We start from the raw sequence: 20833 nt of genomic DNA on the forward strand, positions 1-20833 counted from the left end.
TCCAAGAGCAGCTTATCTTTTACCATGTGGGCATTCATCACTTCACACCACGTAAACGGTGAAAGGGAATAGAGATGCTGTAAAGGAACATTACTTACCTTAAATATACATTTATCAAGGAATGAAAGGGAGATTAAAATGCCGACTTTTGCTGTGTTTCATTGAACGCGTGTGGCCATCCTTCGCCACTGACAGTCACCAGGAGTCTTTACCTTCCTTTACCTGCGGAGCTTCCTTTGCAGGCTTCCCGCCTCTGAGTCTTGCTGTGTTGCATTAAGGATGAGGTGAGACTGGGCATTGCTCACAGCATTCCACAAGCAGCCTTTTAGTGTTGAGTGTGTGCATGGTAGAATGAAATTATTATAGGCCGAGGACCCCTCATGAGAAAATCTGAAGTCTGAAATACTCCAAAACCCCAAATCTTTTTAAAAGTGGGAAATTTCACATTTGATCTCCTGCTATATAACATAGTCATTGTGCAAGTAAAACTAAAACTACTAAATAGAATGACCTAACTACAAAACAGATAACTGCAAGTCCAAAGGACTAGATCCTAGCATCCCAAACTGCTGTGTGTAATTCGTGAGCGCTACACCATCTTCTAAAGGACAGGTGGCTTATTTTTTTAAAGACTGACAAATTATATGTAGAGTTGTCAGCATGGCCACAACAGGGACAGCAGAAGGTGAGATTTGTTCTTTTCCTGGAATTGAGGGTTGAGGAAAACTGAACTCCATCAACAGTGAGATTTCCAGCCCTCACCCTTTCTAGAAGTCACTAGGAGCTGGGTACATCTTGGGCAGGACGATGAAGACTCTACCTGAAGAAAATAGCCTGTCTGAAGATGAAGGATCATTCAGATACAAACATGGAGAGTACACAGGGTTCCCACTGAAAGGGTCATATGCCGTCTCCAGTCTGTGCATGCACAGAGAATTTTTAGGCTGACTTTTGGTGCCGCATATTAAAGTATGAATGAGTGTCAGAAGCCCAAAGGCATTTTGGGAAACTTTGTAGTGAAGGACAGAACTGATGACTGATGGGAAAATACAATGTGAGGAGGCTGAGCAAGCACAGGGGAAAAGTCAACACATTAGACTTAATTGTCCCAGAGTAACAAGACTAGGAAAGCAAAATCAAGGCGCTTAATGATCAAAAGAACACTTGGGGACTCTGATACTGTGCTGAAAAACTGAAAATGTGTTTGATGGCATAAAAGACAAAAGCAAAGCGTTCCAATGGCCAACAGTGGCAACAAAGAGAATGAAGGGGCTCTGCCAAACTGTGCTCACCAAGTTGGGCTCAGGAAGGACATCAAGAAGAAGGTCAGGAAACAGGTGAATCCACCACAGGAAACTCGGTGACTGATGTCAGCGTGATGAAGTGGCAAATACTTCTGTTGTCTAAGAAACAATCAGTCCAATAAGAAGCAGAAGAGTGGACAAAGGATAACTTGAAGAGAGAAAAAGAAATTAAAAACAGCAAGATTGTGTGGCATGTTTAATGACACTCACAACTGGCTGACAACACCTGGCAATAAATGAATGATGTCACCAAGAAAATACTTATATTAGATGGTTGTGAAGATCTGGGGAGATGGCTAAGCAGTTAAAAGCAATGGTTGTTCTTGCATAGGGCCTGGGTTCATTTCCCAGCACCCACACTGTGACTCATAACCATCTTGTACCTCCAGTTCCAAGGGGTCTGATGTCATCTTTTGGCCTCCACAGGCAACAGACGTGCGTGTGGTGCATAGACATAATACAGGCAAAACAGCCATACCCATAAAAAATTAAAAATGACAATAAATCTCTAAATATTGGTTTTAAAAAGGCAACTGTTAATCTCCCTATAATTTCTTCCCTGTCAAGAAAAAAACATAGACATTCGTAGCTTCCTGGCTTTGATAAAAAAAAAAATACCTTGTAAAAATAACACTGTTTTAATCAACTCTGTGATTTAAATAAATTAAAAAGTGTCTGGACAGTAATGGGGTAGGAAACACATTCTCAATGTGCTGCAAAAAAATCATTCATCCACTTAGTAGAAGCACTTAGTAATTAATATAGGAAAGAAATACTTGTCCTAGGACCAGAAATATCCACTTATAGAGGATTTCTCATGGGATCATGATACAAGTGCCAGAATGTTCACAAGGAGCACTGTTTATTTCAGTCCCCAAATGAAAACAACTCAAACTCCAATAGCAATATTTTAAATTACTAGACCATATAGAATGCCAATAAAATGGAAAATAGAAGGTCTTCCTGGTTGATCAAGCTTGTCATGATAAAAACTTTGATCCAGCAAATTGTCATGAGTACTGTCCTGTACATGTAAGATCTTTGGCGGCCTACTCAGCCTCTGTCCACTAAACACCAATAGCATCCTCTCCAGTTGTGAGAGCCAATGCATTTCCAAACATCATCAAATATCTCTTGGGAGTGGTTGACCAACCCCATTGTCAACTACTATGCAATGATATAATTCTGATGATAAGAAGTTCAAACTCTGCCACAGTAAAGCTTTATGTTCAGAGACACATACATCCTCAATAAAAGTTAAGGGAAATTATAATACAAATAAGTACTGCTGCCACACTTGGAAAACTGGTGACAACTGAGACTTGGGAAAAAATACCTAACTATCTTCTGTGACTGAATCTGTATTTACAGATGTCACTTACAAATTTACACTGTTGTTTTGCATATAACGTACCAGACAACATGCTTCTACAATAAACTTCTAATTATTACCTTTAAATAAAAAGACATGTGCCCTCTTCTGTATGGTCTGCAATTTAAAAAGTAACGAAAATGGAACACACGTAATTATAACTAACTGAAAAATTAGGAAACAGCCCTCAGTGCTGTCACAGCACATTCAGAAATGTGGATGAAAGGATAGAAAAGCTATGGAAGAGAAGGAAAAAGTTACTAACAGGCAAAGCCAAGGCCAGAATACTCTGTGTTTTCCTTCCTGTTCACAGACTGCTGAAAACTAAGCAGCGTGAAAATGGAGTGGTAGGGGGGTGGGACTTAGCCCTTCTATCCCATGTTAAACAGGAGTAAGCTGACCTCATGCTTAGAGCTGATAAGTCTTCAGGTCTGCACATAACCATGCCAGTTAAGTTGTGACAACTGAAAATTTCTAACCATCTATTCCCCCTCACTCCACCCAACACAGGCAGACATACAAAAACACATCTATACACACAGGTGACACTCACATGGAACCAGACATGGTACCTCCAGCTTCATAAGCCATGTTTTCAACTCACCACTAGATCAGGAAATCTTTTTTTTAACCAGATGCAAAATGTTTTCTGAAATAAGTCCATACCTTGGAAATCCTGTAAAGCCCCTAACATGTGGATTGCAGGTGCTTCTTTACATTCACTCAGCTAAGACCATTCCTTTCTAGGCAATCTGGGGAAAGTTTAGGATTATAGTTGTATAAGAATATGTTTTCCTGTGAAGGGGGCATGCCTTTAATCCCAGAACTCAGGAAGTAGAGGCAGGAGGATCTCTGTGTATTCAAGGCCAGCCTGGGCTACAAAGTGAATTTCAGGACACCCAGGGCTTTTACACAGAAAAGTCCTATCTCAAAAAGAACTGTGTGTGTGTGTGTGTGTGTGTGTGTGTGTGTGTTTTCTTTATTTCATATTATTTTATACAAGGTCTCACTAAGTAGCCTTGTGTTCACTAGGTTGGCCTTGAACTTGCAATGATCCGCTTGTTCAGCCTGAGTACTGAGATTATAGTTGCCAGTTACCACACTTTGGTTGACATAAAAATAAATGGAGCCCATGGTGCTATTTTCGTAAGTATTTATCATCACACTTTCCTCTTACCACTCTGTACCATTTCCACCTATTAATGATGATCCCTTTCTTTTTTCCTATTTTTTTATTTAACTTTTTACACACATCACTCTCAGTTCCCTCTCCCTCCCCTCCTCCTTCATCCCCCAATCCTCCCAACCCCTCACCCCCACTCCATCCCCCCTCTGCTCCCCAGGGAGGGCAAGGGCTTCCATGAGGGATTTTCAGAGTCTGTCACATTTATGAACCCTTTCTCCCCCTCTCATTTAATATTTCCCTCTTCTGTTTCCATCACACACATACTCATGGTTTACTGACCTGGTCTCTTTGAAAGGTGTGAGATTACAAAAACACAGGAACCATACTAAGTTGTCCTAGAAATGTCAGACACTTCATGCATGAAGTCTCTCCAGCATGGCTGCCTAAACATGATCTGAACAAGGACAATACCGACAGACATGCTAACATGGAAGGTTTAAAGCGCATGAAGCCTCGATTCTACACAAAGAGCTACAGGCAGCTAAGGGACACTGAGAGCGGAAGGAGTGGTCCTCCCGAGGCAAGAGTCCACCAAGTGTTTATCCAGCACCAAATGGTCAGCCCTGAAAACATACCTACAAGTAGTTGCATAGAAGACTGCATGCATATATAAAGTTTTAGTAATTCGGTTCTGTATTCACCCAAGAGAAATGAATGCATACAGTCATAAAGATCGGTACACAACTCTTCATGGCACTGTCAATTCAAGTTCCCAGGGGTGGAAAGCCACCATTCCACTAGGAATTCTTTAAGGTTGGCAGATTAGAACTTCTGTGGCTATACAGATCCAGAAACTAAGTATTTTGAACTACCACCAGTCATTATTTCAAGCACACACACAACCTCCCCCCTTTATTTTGATGAGACAGAGCCAAGGCTAGCCTGGAAGCCTGGGAATTAATATGTAAATTGACCTCAAACTCACAAAGACCTGTTTGCCTCTGCCTCTTGGGCACTGGTTTAAGGCATTAACCCTTGTAATAGTCATTCATTAGCCACCTCTGTGTTTGCTCTAACATCCTGTAACTAAAGTAGATACTTTATGAAACATACAAATAGACCATGAGTTTCCACCAACCCAAAGATCAAGAATGTCACCAGATAACATCTGGGCCTATAGCAGAGATTTCTTTCCTTGACTAAAACATGACTACTTGATGTCCCTTCAATGTATTATAAAAAATACATTGATTTATGAAAATCTTTATTCTGTTACTATAAAAACATCATGAAACTTTTGCCATGTTGGAACATGGCATTTGGGGTAACCCTAATCTTTGTACCCAGGCATAGTCACTGATACTTTGCTCCAGAACAAACTGTCTTGTCTTCCCTTTGAACTGAGAGCTGTGTTGTTTTGTTTTTAGTTGCTATCATCTTTGTTTACAATATCCTGAGCCTGGAAACAGCCTAAATATCCACAAACTGGCTGAGAAGCATAGAGTAGGATATCCATGTTGTGGAATTCTGTCATCGACAGAAAGGAACAAAGACCTGATAAATGTCATGTCATGAATGGGTCTCAAAAAATTATGCTAAGTAAAGCCAGACACAAAATTTAGATATAAAGACTACTTCTATGGTCACATTATGAAGTGCCTTAAATAAGCATGAACAAGAAAGATCATTGATAATCTAAGACTGGAGTCTGGAAATGGTACTGATCCCAAGTGGCTTCCTGGTGATGAGGATTTTCCAAGAACAGATTGCAGCAAGGATTGAAAATTGTCAATTTACTAAAAACAATTAAGCTTGCATTTGAAATCAGACAAATTGTGTTATATAAACCATATGGCAACATAGTTACTTTCTCAGAAACAAAGTACAGACATTTACAAGATGCCAGTAACTCTGCACAAAGAGGTGTGGCTTTCAGAAACTCCAGAGTAGTGTTGCTACAGAACATAGTCTAGTAAAATGTATGATGACTTAGGCTGGACAAAGTAAATGTTATCCTACAGAATAATTTTTTGGACCACAGTCCACAATAAAAATAATCCTTCATTATGTCCTTACTGTGCATTGTAATGACTAGTTAGGCTTTTAACTGAGGCAACTTACTAATATTAACTTTAGCATCTTAAATATTCTTTTTATTGAAAATAGATTTTTTTCATACAGTTTATTCTAGTTATGATTTCCCCCTCTCCCTATTCCTCACAGTTCTTCTCCATTCAAATTCACACCCTGTTTCTCCTTGGAGAACAAGCAAGAATCTAAGGATAATAACGAAATAAAATAAAGTAAAAAACATGTGAAATGAAATAGGACAAAAACAAAGAGAAGGAAAAAGAGCCAAAGAAAAACCACAAGCAACACATATAGACACAGAGGCACATACACAGAAATCCCATTAAAAAAAAAACTGGAAGCCATAATATATACACAAAGGACTTGTAAAGTTTTTTAAAAAGATACTCTTAAAAAACTTTAGGAGACAAAGAACCTCCAAAGACGCCCCTGAGTTTGTTTTGTGTTGGCCATCTGGTGCCTGCATTTAAGAGTGGTCTGTTTCCTCAATGGCACTCCCTTGGAGAAACTAATTTGTCCTTGGCAAGTATCTATCAATAGACATGGCTTCTGGGTTATGGATAGGGAATGTAGGGATGTGCTCTAGGACCCTATCTGGTGCAGAACTGTGCAAGCCCGGTGCATGCTACCACAGACTCTGGGAGTTCATATGTGCGTATATCCTAGTGTTTAGAAGGCCTTGCTTCCTTGGTGTCCTCCATCTTCTCTGACTCTTACACTCTTCCTGCCTCCTCTTCAACAGGGTTACATGAGTACTGAGAGGAGGGATTTAATGGACATCCCTCTCAGAGCTGGGTGTTCTGAGGTCTCTCACTCTCTGTATATTGTCTGGTTGTGGTTCTCTGCATTTGTTCTCACCTGTTGCAGAAGAAGCTTCTCTAATTGTGGCTGAGCAAGACATTGATCTATGAACATAGCAGAATGTCATTGGGAGTCATTTGATTGTTTTTTTTAACAGTAATATGTAGTTTTACCCTAGGTCTCTGAACTATCTAGTCTCAGGTTCTTGGTCATACACTCAGTGTTCAGTATAGGTTCTGTGTCATAGAGTGGCTGTTAAGTCAGACAGATATTAGTTGGTTACTCCCATAAACTTTGTGCCACTGTTGCTTTTGTGGGATATTTGATCACAATGTGAATCGTTGAGACTGTTAATAAGATTGACTTTGGTGCAGGGGTGGATCCAGCAGCTAGTCGACAGGAATTAATATAGAGAGGACACAGGAGCCGGGAATATGGATAAGGAGACACACAGGAAGGAGTAGGGAGAGACTTAGAGATTCAAAGTCCTTTTGGTCTGGGACAAGTGGAAAGGTGCTTCCCTTGCTGGGTCTCTGGCCGAAAGGAAGGTCAGCTGGTTGCTTCTCAGCTTCTCTGGTCTGGCAGGTCTTCATCCCAGCATGTGACTCACGGGTCTTTATTGGTAAATAGAACAATAGAGACTTAGTTAAAACCTACACTTGATGGCAGAGGCTGAGCAAGCAGGACCAGGAATCCCACCAGGCCCTGAGATGAACAGTGGGGATGCTGACCTAGGGGTTGCAGGGCACAGATGGTAATTAAGATATCAGTAGATTCCGGTACAGCTGCTAAGCTGAAGTAAAAACGCTTGGCTTTCTAACTCGGGCCACAGTCACGCGGAGAAGTCACTGAGGCACCACCTCGGTTGATGCTCTTCTTCCAGGGCTCTGCTCCAGCCAACAGCACTGCCTGCGGGGACCACAGAGGGAAGACTAGGGTTCAGGAACTTCAGAGAGGACACTGAGCTCACCGCTGATGTTGCTGCTGTAGAAAAAGGGCAAAGTCAGCAGATTTGGTGAAATACATGGGAAATTTTTGAAGAGAGAGTTAGGAGATATTTTTAAAAACTAAAAAGAAAAAAAAATTCCCATATTAGGAATGGGAGTTAGACTTTGTATAGTGGCTTAATGGGTGGCTTAAAAATGGGGGAAAAATCAACAGATAACTTATCTGGGATTGACATAATGCCAAATATAATTATTATCAATTTCATAGTTCTATTTTCTCCTTTAAAAAGTGGTTTGATAACTCTGCCAATGTGAAAATTTGATTGATAAAATACAGGCTTTAAAAAGACTTTCTATTGATACGATACAAGCCTTATAAAGACTTACTAATGAAAATAAGAAAAATACTCAGACACAGACAGAGGAATTTATAAAAAGAACCTGCCACACCACTTAATGATGAAACTGGTGAGGGGGAGCACAAGGTTATTAGAAAAACCAATCTTAGTTTATCCAGTTACTATATAAGAACAACCAGCCAATGATAGGCACCCCTGAGGTTACATAAAACTCAAATGGGATCCTATAGATATATTAGGTTTGAGGAGATTTAAGGAACTGTGTAGACAGAGTTTCTGTTCTGCCTGGTTCCACCACCCTTCAGTCACAAATAAACACACAGAGGCTTATATTAATTAGAAACTGTTTGGCTGATGGTTCAGGCATCTTATTGGCTAGCATTCTATTAATTATTAGCCCATTTCTAATAATCTAAGTATTTCCACATGGTCTTATCTTACCAGGAAATGTTCAGATCTGTTACTCCTTCAGCAACCACATGGCATCTCTCTCATGGCCTTCCTCTGTGTCTTCTCCCCAGAATTCTCCTGGTCTGTTAGCCCCGCCTATACTTCCTGCCTGGCTACTGTCCAAGCAGTGTTTTATTCATCAACCAATAAGAGAAACACATATACAGAATCCACACCAGAACCAGTCATTTCATATGATATGCATTCACCCTATGCGAAGTAGATATTTATTGGCAATTCAAAATAGAATTATCCATCAGTACTGGAAAAGTTTGGCAACATCAATATTGGAAGCTGTTCCTCAGTTATAATGGTGAACATGGTGGAAAAGAGGAAGCTAGGACCAAAGAAAAATGAAATAGGGCGAGAGATATTGATATTTCCTAAGAGCAGTTTCTTGGTGAAGGTGTGGCAAAGACCAACATTGTACTAATGAATGCAGATCAACAAGGGGCAGGAAAGGTAACCCTTTCCCATCAGAAAATGCCTTAGTAGGCCTCTTATGGACCCCAATATCAAATTTGGTTTAATCATTCCCTGGCAGCATTGGATAAATTCATCCATAGAGCAATTAAAAGAATTAATACCTGTTGCTAAAACTGCACTACTCTAGATATGATCAAGGACAGATCAGCTTCAGCAGATACAACAATTTCAGGAGAGACAAGAAAGCAAGTCTTCTGGCAATCTGCTACAAATTATCAGAGACAGAAACTAAAAATACAAATAAATGGCATCGAAATTATAGGTCTTTTGGACACAGGCACAGACGTAGCAATAATTTCACCAAAATGCTGGCATCCAGATTGACCTTTTTATTGCATGGGAATCAAGATTCACTAGACTCAGTACAGGTTAAGTGAAGTTTTTTCCGGGAGAATGTACTTACACAAAAGGAAGGTGACTGCTGAAGGTCACCTCCAAGAATCTACCCAGGCTGCTCTCTGTGACCCAACCAGAAGCAACAGAGAGCACTGGGGTAAGGGATCCCAGATCTAGTCCTGCCCTCCATCCAGTCCACAACTGTGACCACCCCAAATGGGTGTGGTCAGTGCTACGGGTGTGGGAGGGGTGGGTATCTCACAACACCTCTTCAAGAAGTAAATATTCAACTTCTAGGTATTAGAACTTTGTTTCAGGTAAAACAAAGTACAAGACGGGTTGAATGTATAGGGCCAGAAAGACAGATAAAGTTAAAGCCATATGTGGCTGACATAGCAATGTATTTATGGGGATGAGATTTGTTGAAGCAGTGGAAAACACAGATTAACATTCCTCCAATCTCAGAAACAAACTATAAATAAAGAATACTTTGGAGAAAAATATTAAAAGGTATTATCAACAACAGTCATAGACCTTACAGGTTGTATATAAGCAGAGCACAATGACTGTTGATCTTTCAAAGGCACCAACATCCTTACCTTTAATATGGTTAATTGACCAAACTGTATGGGTGAAACAATGGTCTCTGACATCAGCAAAATTACACACAGTAGCAGCTAAATACTCAACAAATTGAAGAATCAACCAGTCCTTGGAATTCTTCAATGTTTGTCATTAAAAATAAGTATAGAAAATAGACAATGGTAAAAAAAAATATGAGAGCTATTAATAAGATGATCCAGCCAATGGGCTCTTTACTGCCTGGAATTCACTTGTCTTCTTTACTACCTAAAGAATGGTCTATTATAGTGAATGATTTAAAGATTGCTTTTTTGTATACCTTTACAAGAACAGGATATAGAAAATTTTGCCTTCACAGTGCCCATTTATAGTAACTCTCAAAATGGTAGAAAATATCAGTGGAGGGTCATGCCACAAGGAATGGTAAACAGCCACAACTTGTGTCAACATTTTGTACAACAGCCATTAGCAATAATTTGTAAACATTTTCTTCAATCTATAATTCCCCATTATATGGGTGATATCTTGCTGGCAGATCCAGAAGCAGATACCTTAGGAAAAATATTGTTGAAGTAAGGAGAATTTTCCTTATTGGTGTTTACAAATTGCTCCTGAAAAAAATGCAAAGAAGAGATTCTATTAGTTACCTAGGATTACAAATGCTCTCATAAATCTTTGTATCACCATAGCTTTGGAATAAGCTATTCAAACCTCCCATGTGCTAAGTTTTTTGTGAAGCCAGTTTCACTAGCCCCACAGTGTCTGGACCTGACTTTTTTTTTAACATATTGTTGTATTCAAGTATTTGCCCCAAATTATTTGTTATTCTCAGACAAAAGACAAAATAGTCACAGAATTTTTTGATTGAAGATGATTTTGATGAAGAGGTAGACAACTTGTCTTTTTATCAACCCTGCACAAAGAACTATAGGCAACTAAGGAATGAAGAAATAGTCTTCCCCAGGGCAGAGCACACCAATTGGTTAGCCAATACCAAAAATATATACAGACAAGTAACATTATACAGACTGATGCAGGTTACACTCAGGACTACATGTGTATAAACAAACTTATATGTATATAGCAACAATTAATGAAAAAATAATTACTTAGAGGTCGGTCAGCACCATGAGGCCTGGGTACATGGAGGATAACTACAACTCTACCCCAGGACTCTCCCTCAGGGCAGTCAGAGATCAATTACAAGCAGCCTGGTGTGTGTGGCTCACCATTGTGGCGATCAGGTATAGAGTAGAGAAATGGAAGAGAGAGAGAGGCAGAAAGGTTCATGTGCTGGAGAGAGAGGCAGATCTGAAGAGTCCAGAGCAGTGTGGAACTGGCCGAGGTGGGTGGCCTTGTTGACACCCAGGACCATGATGATGTCTGGGCCTGGGCAGGATCTCCAGCACACAAGGCAGCAATAGGATATTCAACAAAATTCCCAGTGCTGAGAGCATAGCAGCAGCTGGAGACCTCAAACCAGAACAATGACTCATTGCAATGAAAACATACAAGATGTATGAACTAAAGAGTACACTGTGTGATTCCCTCTGTCGTCACACTATAGCTTCCATGCTGAGACTCTGTGTGTGTGTGTGTGTGTGTGTGTGTGTGTGTGTGTGTGTTAGTTTGGTTGTTTTGCTTTTTGCTGTTATTTTTCTTTTGAATTTTGTTTGGTTCCATGGGGGAGGTTGCAAGGCAGAGGGCAGATATGAAGGGAGAGGGAGATGGATACGATTGGGATGCATGATGTGAATCCCACAAAGAATCAACAAAAAAGTAAGTAAAATAAATGTGAACACTGTCAAGAGATATACTGCTAGACCTTACCCTGTGTGCACTCACAAAATATACAACAGCAGCCGGGCGGTGGTGGCACACACCTTTAATCCCAGCACTCGGGAGGCAGAGGCAGGCAGATCTCTGTGAGTTCGAGGCTAGGCTGGACCGATAGCCTCCAAAACAATACAGAGAAACCCTGTCTCGTAAAAACCAATATATATATATCAGCAATTGTAGAAATCAAAGCCCAGTTGAAATGCACTAGTTGTTACAGGATAAATAAGTCATATTGGAAATGCATTTTAAAAAATGTTGAGCATAAAAACATTAACTTCCAAAAAACACATTCAGGAATATATATTATATACATGTATGTATACAGCAATAATGAATGAAAAAGGGGACCTTGAACTTCAAAAAGAGGGAATAAATGAATAAATGATGTTATCATATAATCTCAAAACTAAAAGAAAAATTCTAATACTTCTAATACATAGATACACAGACACACACACACACACACACACACACACATTCACTGCCGCTAGGATTGTATTATATCCTAGTGCTGTTGTCTGGGGGTCTTGTCTTAGGTTTGCTGTCTCTGCTGCTGAAAGAATTAATAGGAGGAAGTAAATCACAGTCACTGTAAGCAGATGTTTTATTGAACATGCAAGAGCCCCCAACATACACAACACGCAGAGTCAGACTTTCCATTAGTGAAGAGGGGATTTGGAAACTGAAATCCATTCTTTATGGAGGGTGGTAGGGTGGTTTTAAGGGTTTTGGGTGGCCTGGGAAAGTTGCTCTTCCTCCCCTCTTTTTGAATTGGTGAAATTTTAAAAGGTAAACTGGCTCACAGCCCATACAAGCTTACACACAGGGCTGGAGCATAGAAGGGAGCTCATTGTGGGTGTGAAGAAGCCAGAAGTCCTATCTGAATTGCAGGGTGCAGGATGGAGACAGCAGCAGAGGCAGAAACCTAGGGAAGAGTCCTTAGCACATAGCCTGTTGAGAGTAGTGTACATAGCCTGTCGACTGTTGTTTGCAAAGGCTGGAGTGACCTGATATGGACTGTGACCCTGAAATAGCGAGAGGTAGATGTGCGTCTGCTTTTGGGTATAACTGAGGAATGAGAGAATGAGGAAAAGAGAAGCCAGAAAATGTCTGACTTTGTTTGTTTTTAAACTGAACAGCTGGACTTTATTTAGTACCTACCTGTGAGAAGACATCAGGAAGAGCGGATTGGGGAAGAGCAACAGGAAGCCAGAATGCACTTTTGGCCATGGGGTCCTCCAGAGGCTCCAATGGGGAAGTGCTGTATGGAGAAGTTCTTCTGGAGTTCAGCAGGGTAGTCTTAGCCAGAGATAAAGATCCCCAATTCACCAGACAAAACTGTGAAGCTGATGTAGGAGAAACTGATGTAGGAGTAACAAATGGATGTTACAAAAGATCTACTAAACTTGCTACGGGAGGGCACAGGATATGTTGTATAGTAGCTGGCAGAAATGGTAGAGAGAGGGCCAGGTGGTGGCAGCAGCTGAAACCTTTAGTCCCAGCACTTGGGAGGCAGAGGCAGGTGGATTTCTGTGAGTTTGAGGCCAGCCTGGTCTACAAGAGGGAGTTCCAGGACAGCCTCCAAAGCTCAAAAAAAAAAAAAACAAAAAGAAATGGTAGAGAGAAAGAATCTGTGCTTCTAACATAACTGAAGGTTAGAGTCTCCGAGAGAAACTGATGGGGATTTCTGTAAGAAAAACAAGGCAGAGAAGCAGACAGACTTCAATCTCAACCAAATGAAGTTGCTTTATGGGAACAGTGAGGAACTCCAATACTTCCTTGGGATGAAGGCTGGGAGCACTCCGAGGGTCTGGGGACATGGACATGTATAACATACATGGAATATACTAGAAAGTTACAGCTTTTTTTATGGTTTGACTGGAGCAGGGTCGGTTGTTTTCAGTAACTCTGTGTATTGTTTCCACATGTGGGGCACACATGATTAGGCTAGGAGTGATTGCCTGATACAGCCTGACACAATTCCTCATGATCTGAGGTTATTAGTCAACAATTTCTGTTCAGGGCTGGTTCCCTTTTGTTCCATTAGCCAGAACTAGTCACTCACTATTATTACAGCTTTCCTGTATCAATCTCTAAGTGCTTGGAGTGATTTCTCACCGGGAAGGCATATTAGTTCTATAAGAAAGTCACAGGAAGTCTGACCAGCACTGTGGCAGTGAGCGCAGATTAGGACAGGAGATCCGAAGATAGAGCCTCAGGTCCACTGTCACTCAGAGGTGACAGAGGAGCAGAAAAGGTGACTGCATCTTACTAGATGCCGTCAGCATTGTTGGGAGAAGGAAGGCAGAGTAGAGTCACTCATGGGGAAATTGTTGGAGCAGGGACACTGGCATGTGGATCCAGTGCTAAGAGGCGAGATCAGGAAATGGACTTTGGGCTTCAGCAGAATTGAGGTCACCAGTGCCCCAGTTGGCAATGTCCTGGAAAAGTGGGAACAAAGAGTGAGAATTGAAGAGGGGGAGAGGACATAGAAGAGCAGCTGGCAGGGGACTGAGGTTTCTAGATAGGGTTTCTCTGTGTAGCCCTGGCTGTCCTGGAACTCGCTCTCTAGACCAGGCTGGCTTCGAACTCAGAGATCATCCTGCCTCTGCTTCCTCGAGTACTGAGACTAAAGGCGTGCACCACAACCACCTCAGCAAGAAGGAAAGGATTTATTTGGCTTACTTTTCCACATCTTCACCGTTGAAGGAAGTCAGAACAGGAATTCAAACAGGACAGGAGCTTGGAGGAAAGAGCTGATGCAGAGGCATTGAGCTCAATCTCTCTCTCTCTCTCTCTCTCTCTCTCTCTCTCTCTCTCTCTCTCTCTCTCTGTCTGTCTCTGTCTCTCTGTCTCTCTGTCTCTCTGTCTCTCTCTCCTCTCTCCTCTCTCCTCTCTCCCCTCTCCCTCTTCCCAGACAGTCCAGGAGCTCAGTTTATTCAAGGTTGGTCATGTACTCATAAAGATCAACCTACCTCTCCCAGGTGCAGGTTTTAAAGGCAAATGCTACCATACCAGGCTTAGATGGCTTTCTTCCTTTTTTGTTTTAGGGGGGCATGTTTCCAGACAGGGTTTCTCTGTAGCTTTGCTGCCTGTCCTGGTACTTGCTCTGTGGACTAGTCTGGTCTCAAAATCAGAGATCAGCCTGCCTCTGCCTCCTGAGCTCAGGGGTAGCCTCACCCACAATGACCTGGGCCCTCCCACATCAATGACTAATTATGAAAATGCCCTACAGGCTTGCCTACAGCCAGATGTTATGGAGGCATTTTCTCACAGGGATCTTGCCTCTCTGACTCCAGTTTGTGTCAAGTTGACTTAACTAGAGACAGGGCCAAGAAATGCTGCAGGGTTCAAGCAAACTCTCACTTCCTCCCAACCAGCCCTTCTCAAAGTGGTGCCAGAAGGTATATCCTAGCTTGGTATGGTGGCACAAACCTTTAATACCAGCACTCCAAGGCAAAGGCAGACAGATCTCTGAGTTCAAGACCAACCTGGTCTATATACAGAGCCAGTTCCAGGACAGGGTTATACACAGAAACCCTGTCTCAAAAAAAACAAGAAGAGGAGTAGGAAGGAAGGAAGGCAGGGAGGCAGGCATATCTTACCAGAGACACATAGAAAGGGGCTCATCTCTTTCTTGTTTAAATGAGAAAACTGAGAGGTGATGATGTTAGATGCAGAAACTAGAGCCTTGAATCTCAGCTCTAGGGTGAGGTAATGACAGTAGATGTTGCTGTCATCACTCCATCAATTGTGCAGCACCTGCAGCTTTCTCCCTGCCACAGGAGCATGCTCCCTTAGATCCTCACTGTGTGTCCCCCCAGTCCCTCAGTATCCTCAGGAACTCCTTTATGGTGGTCCAAAGAGCTTCTAGGTTCTAACCAAGGTGCGTGTTTCTGTTCAAACACTTGGAGGCAGATCTCATTCTCTTACACACCCACTTCCTCCTTTGTTCACTTACTATCTTTCATCATTCCTTCATGAATTTGAGTTGCCAATCGCCATGACGAATGAATGAATTCTCACTCCTGGGCAAGTTGCTCATCCAGTCCCCAGGTAGCTAGGCTGCAGCTGGCTGCTTCTCACCCAGTGTATTCCCAGAGCCCATCACGAGTTCCAGAGGCTGAGCACATGAGCTTCAAATGCCTTTCCTATGTTCACAGATATCCAGGCCTTTTCATGTCAATTGCGTGTTTATTCCTCAGAGTCATGTATATGTCATGTGTGCCACATGTCAGTCTTATTTGCTCCTGTCTTTATAACAAAGCTGAAAATTACCAGTTGTAACTGATCAAGTTTCACCTAGTATTTTTTATTCCAGTGCTAATGGTTGAACCCAGGGCCTTGTACAGTTAGACAAAAAACACTACCATTGAGCTATATCCCAGCCCTTCAGATATTTCTACATCTGCCTATAAATTTCCAACACACATATTTCAAATATACAAAAGCAAGGCTTATTCCCTGGGAGAAAAAACTCGTGCAATGCTAAAGAACACAGAAGTTTGGGCTAGAGAGATGGTTCAGCATTTGGAGCACTGGCATCTCTTCCATAGGACCCAGGCAGGATCAGTTCCCAGCACCCACACTGTGGCTCTAACTACTGGAACCTGAGTTCCAGTGGATGATGCCCCCTCTGGCCTCCTAAGGTACTGCATACACAAGGGTACAGGTACACATGCAGATACGCAACACTAATATAGATTAAAAATAAAATCCTAAACCAGCAGTCATGGGGCACACCTTTAATCCCAGCACTTGGGGGGTGGAGGCAGAGGCAGGCAGATCTGAGGTTGAGGCTAGCCTGGTGTACAAGAGTTCTAGGACAGTAGGGGATACACAGAGAAACTGTCTAGAAGAAAAACAACCCCTATACCTAACCACCAGCACACTGCTCCCAGCAGCTCATATCCTTTTAGAATTGTTGGGGCAGGAATTGGGGACCTAACTCAGGGTCTAGGAAAGTTTGATATCACATTCCTCAGCCCTTCTTCCCCTCTTTAAATTTTGAGATAAGATCTCAACTAAGTCACCCAGGCTGACTTTAAAATAATCCTCCTGCCTCAGATTCTGTAATAGTTGAGACAATAGGACTGTACCACAGCATTTGGCTCTTCTATGTAGAGAAACACACACACACACACACACACACATCTTAAAATGTAATGGTGAAGTTTATTTACAAACCAAAGCTGCTCTGAACACACTTTTACTCCCAAGAGTAAATGACAGCTAGGATGCACAATCCTCCCAGGCAGGTGGTCAAAACCTTCAGTCACTATTGGAAGGAGTTGGCAGGAGCTTAGCCTCCAAACTGGTCAGAGATTAGTCAGTGAAACTTTAGCTTGGCTGTGGAGGTACAGTGGGGTCCTGTCGGAAAGGTGGCTTGGAGTCCAGGCAGTTCAGTCTCCTATCTCCCCTAGACACAGAAGTGCTTCTGTAGGACGGCAGAGCCAGCTGTCCAGTCAAGGTCTGCATTCCACTAGAATGATCTCTGCTTCCCATTGTAGGCACCCTCCACAGTCATTAGCTTCGGAGTTGGGACAGAGACCATGAATCGAGCTCAGCAGTTGGGGAGGGGACAGGGGGAGAAAAACAATAAATTAAATCAAAGATGAGAGTCATTCCAGAGTTATGAAGTCTTGGGCTTGATCCAAAAATTTTGTGGTGAGGTAGCTCAAAAGGCTGTGCTGTAAGTGCATCTCATTTGACCAGCAGGGTCCTCAGGCCTGAGGCTGTAGGGAGGAGGTGGTTCTTCAGGATTCAAGATGACCTGCCGGGGGAGTAAAGCATAGTCAGTTTGCTTCAGGCCTGGGTAAGGAAAGATGAACTTGGTTGGCAGCCCTCTCCAAACTGTTACTTCAACAAGTTGGATAGCCAGCTATGAAACAAATTAGGAACTGGGATAGAAAGACTTACCTCAACATAGGGTGGTGGGGGATCCAAGATGTTGACCCACATCATATCTATGGGAGCAATGGTAGGTGCTTCTGGAGGTATCTGAAGATTCCTTCTGAGGTTCTCCTCTGGCTCTCTGCACTTGAAACAGAAGTGCTTCACCAAGCTCCAGATGAACAACAGCGGTATCATGACCATGAAGACAATGAACAAGATCCTAGGAAGGGAATGATATCTCCCTGAGTGCCTATAACACTCTCCAACACCCACCCCCAGCCTATTTCAGCCTTCTGTGAATGGTATCCAGAAGGGATGACCCCAGGCTTACCTTAAATCGTCATCTGAAAAATTCCCTATGTTTTTCTTCTCCGGGCAGCATCCACTCTCACAGCATGTGAATCCCATGGGGCAGTTTCTATTCAGGTCAGACAGGGATGGGGAGACACCGATGCCACCGTAAGTATCAGAACAAAGGGTCTTTGCCTCCCCAGACACCTATACCCTCAGGTTTCTAGACAACCTTGGTGGGTGTGGGGTACACATCCATCCTGGGTGCTTTGGGAGGAACTGAGGAGTGAACTTGAGACCCAGGAGTTCAGGGTTCCTCTCGCAGAATGACCATGCTACTAAATCTTACAGGGTAGGCATGGGGCCCCCAGGTCAGAAAGGTAAGGGATTAACAGCAGCTACAGAACTGCAATGATGCAGTTCCCAATGTTGGGTGGTAGGAGAGGGGTATGGTTTCAGAAAAAGTAGGAAGAGTGAGGAGGAGGTATCTGCCCCCTTATCCAGGGCATATGTGACCACACCACCCTCCCTCCATTCCCTCCTAAGTCCCATACTTACAGGGTGTTGCATTTGATTATAACCTGTGGGAGAAAACAGACAGAGGTCAGAGCTTCAAAACTGGGAGTTGGGTCTCTGTTCTTAGAATAACTGCCCAGCACACACTAGGTGTTGGGTTCAATTTCCAGCAATGGCAATACTGGTGTGGGTAAACCAGAATAGTGGTACATGTCCACAGTCCCAGAACCCAAGAAAGCAGGAGAATCATTCAAGGCTATATAGATAGTTTGAGGGCAGACTGGATGCCAGAGAGGGGTTGCACAGATGGGTCATCAGAGGATGCTGGGGTCTAAGAATGGAAAGAGTGCCTTGAATCTGGGCTCATGTATGGCCTTGGGCAGAGAACTTCAATTCCAGTGAACCTTAACAGCCAGTGAACTGTCCTGAGGAGCAGGCTTGGGACTTTACCTCCTCCCCACAACGGATTCTTAACCAAGATTGTAAATTTGAAAGGCTTGTTCTGACCACCTCTCAGTTTGCAGGAAAACCTGCCAACCCAAGACATTTAAAAGAGTTTGGATATGAGGGACAAGAGCTTGGGGGCAACACTCAAAACGTTGCCTCCCTGAACCACCCAAGTCAGAAGCCACCCAGCTGGGGCCAGGCAGCCAGGTCTAGTCGGAGGACAGGCTGCAACGAATCAAAGAAGTCCAGAGAGCCTCCTCCTCCCTAGAACACATGAAGAGAAGCCCCAGAGAGAGCCGATGTACTCCCAAGTTCACCAGTCATGGAGGAACAGGGAAGGACAGAAGCCAAGCCCACACCAGCAAGACCTCAGATTCCTCAGCCTTACCATTGAGAAACTAAGTAAGAAATACAACAATAACGGAGGTCAAAGTTCCCATTCAGGGCCCTGGGTGGAGCCAGATACCACTAACAACACAACCCGGGCAAGACTAGGGGCCCAGGGTTCCAGAGCCTCCCTCTGAGGTGAGTTGTCTAAATCCACTTTGCCCAAGCAGAACAGAAAGGAATTTGAAAATTGCCAGTGGTTACAAGGAATTCCTGACAAGGTAATGCAGGGACTGGCTAGAAGGTAAATCTCTACCCGTATGGTCCTCCAAAAGATTCAGAAGGCTTGCTTACCTGGTTGGCGATTACTCGTTGGAGACTGGATAGCAGGCAGAGGAGCAAGGCGAGCACGCAGTCCAGGAACCTGGCAAAAGTCATTCTGGCACCCGGCATTCTGTTAGGGGGCTACTGAGTTTACGTGTGCAAGGAAGGAGTGACAGGGCACGACCTTTACAACTTCCCTCCACCTGTGTGGCCCAGCCTCAGAATGGGGACGAGGTTAGCACACCTGAGTTGGGGCAGACTAAGGCTTCGAGCTGGGAGCTCAGGTAGGGTAGAAGTGGAGAGGAGCTGAACTTGCTCGAGTCTGAGACACTGGGACTCGGGATGGGCTTATTTATGTAGTAAACCAGATGCACTATGGGAATCCTTCGTCTGATCCGCTTTTAAGTAGAGTAGGGTGTGGTTACACCAACCTTTAATCCCAGAACACTGAAAATCTCAGTGAGTTCAAAGCCAGTATAAAAGAGCCAGGTGGGTGGTGGCACACGCCTTTAATCCCAACACTCAGAAGGCAGATGCAGGCAGATCTCTGTGAGTTCAAGCCCAACCTGGTTTAGAGAGTGAGTTCCAGGGCAGCCAGGGCTACAGAGAAACCCTCTCTCAAAAAAACAAAAACAACAACAAAAAAAAATGAAAGAAAAAGAGAAGAACAAAGAGGGGGAGAGGCAAGGGGAAGAGAGACAATCTGGGAAGATGACTCAGGGGTTAAGAGCAATTGTCATTGGATCTGAGTTGGGTTTCCAGCATCTACATACATGATGGCTCTCCAGCAGGAGAGAACACCCACTTCTGAACTCTGAGGACACCAGGTATGCACTTTGTACAATACATATATCTAATAAATACATATATAAAATGAAATAACTAAAAAAAGTTTTTTTTTTTGGTTTTTTGAGACAGGGTTTCTCTGTAGGTTTGGAGACTGTCCTAGAACTCCAGGTTGACCTAGAACTCACAGAGATCTGCCTGCCTCTGACTCTTGTGTGCTAGGATTAAAGGCATGTACCATCATTGCCTGATGAAATAACTAGATCTTAAACAAAAACAAAAAACAGCAGGGCCAGTCAGATGATCCAATGGGAAAGGTGCTTACCACCAAACCTGAATTTTGAATTTTTGGGTTTTTTGTTTGTTTGTTTGTTTTTTTAGACAGGATTTCTTTTTGTTATTGTTGTTTTCTTTTGTTTTTTTATTTTGTTTTGTTTTTGTTTTGAGACAGGGTTTCTCTGTGGCTTTGGAGGATGTCCTGGAACTAGCTCTTGTAGAACAGCCTGGTCTCTAACTCACAGATATCTGCCTGCCTCTGCCTCTGAGTACTGGGA

At 42.9% G+C, this 20833-nt stretch overlaps 1 protein-coding gene and 1 long non-coding RNA gene across 4 annotated transcripts; both read right to left on the reverse strand.

Moving 5' to 3' along the window:
- Window positions 1-6260: 6260 nt before the first annotated feature.
- On the reverse strand, window positions 6261-14798 carry LOC110340900. Of its 3 annotated transcripts, none has more exons than XR_002382732.1 (5): window positions 14669-14798; window positions 12855-13039; window positions 10406-10465; window positions 7426-7603; window positions 6261-7308 (listed from the first exon to the last, which is right to left on the reverse strand). It is a non-coding gene; the product is annotated as an uncharacterized LOC110340900 (long non-coding RNA). The 3 variants fall into 3 exon arrangements; XR_002382734.1 differs by lacking the exon at window positions 14669-14798 and adding an exon at window positions 14379-14419 and having other exon boundaries at window positions 12855-12954; XR_002382733.1 differs by lacking the exon at window positions 10406-10465.
- Window positions 14799-17370: 2572 nt separating this feature from the next.
- On the reverse strand, window positions 17371-19622 carry LOC121141248 (transmembrane protein 92-like). Its single transcript, XM_040748384.1, has 4 exons — window positions 19524-19622; window positions 18438-18460; window positions 17613-17808; window positions 17371-17466 (listed from the first exon to the last, which is right to left on the reverse strand). Exons 1-4 carry the CDS (start codon window positions 19620-19622, stop codon window positions 17371-17373), a joined length of 414 nt encoding a protein of 137 aa, XP_040604318.1.
- Window positions 19623-20833: the final 1211 nt, after the last annotated feature.

This window comes from Mesocricetus auratus, unplaced genomic scaffold, assembly GCF_017639785.1.
Source record: "Mesocricetus auratus isolate SY011 unplaced genomic scaffold, BCM_Maur_2.0 Super-Scaffold_2245, whole genome shotgun sequence".
NCBI lineage: Eukaryota > Metazoa > Chordata > Mammalia > Rodentia > Cricetidae > Mesocricetus > Mesocricetus auratus.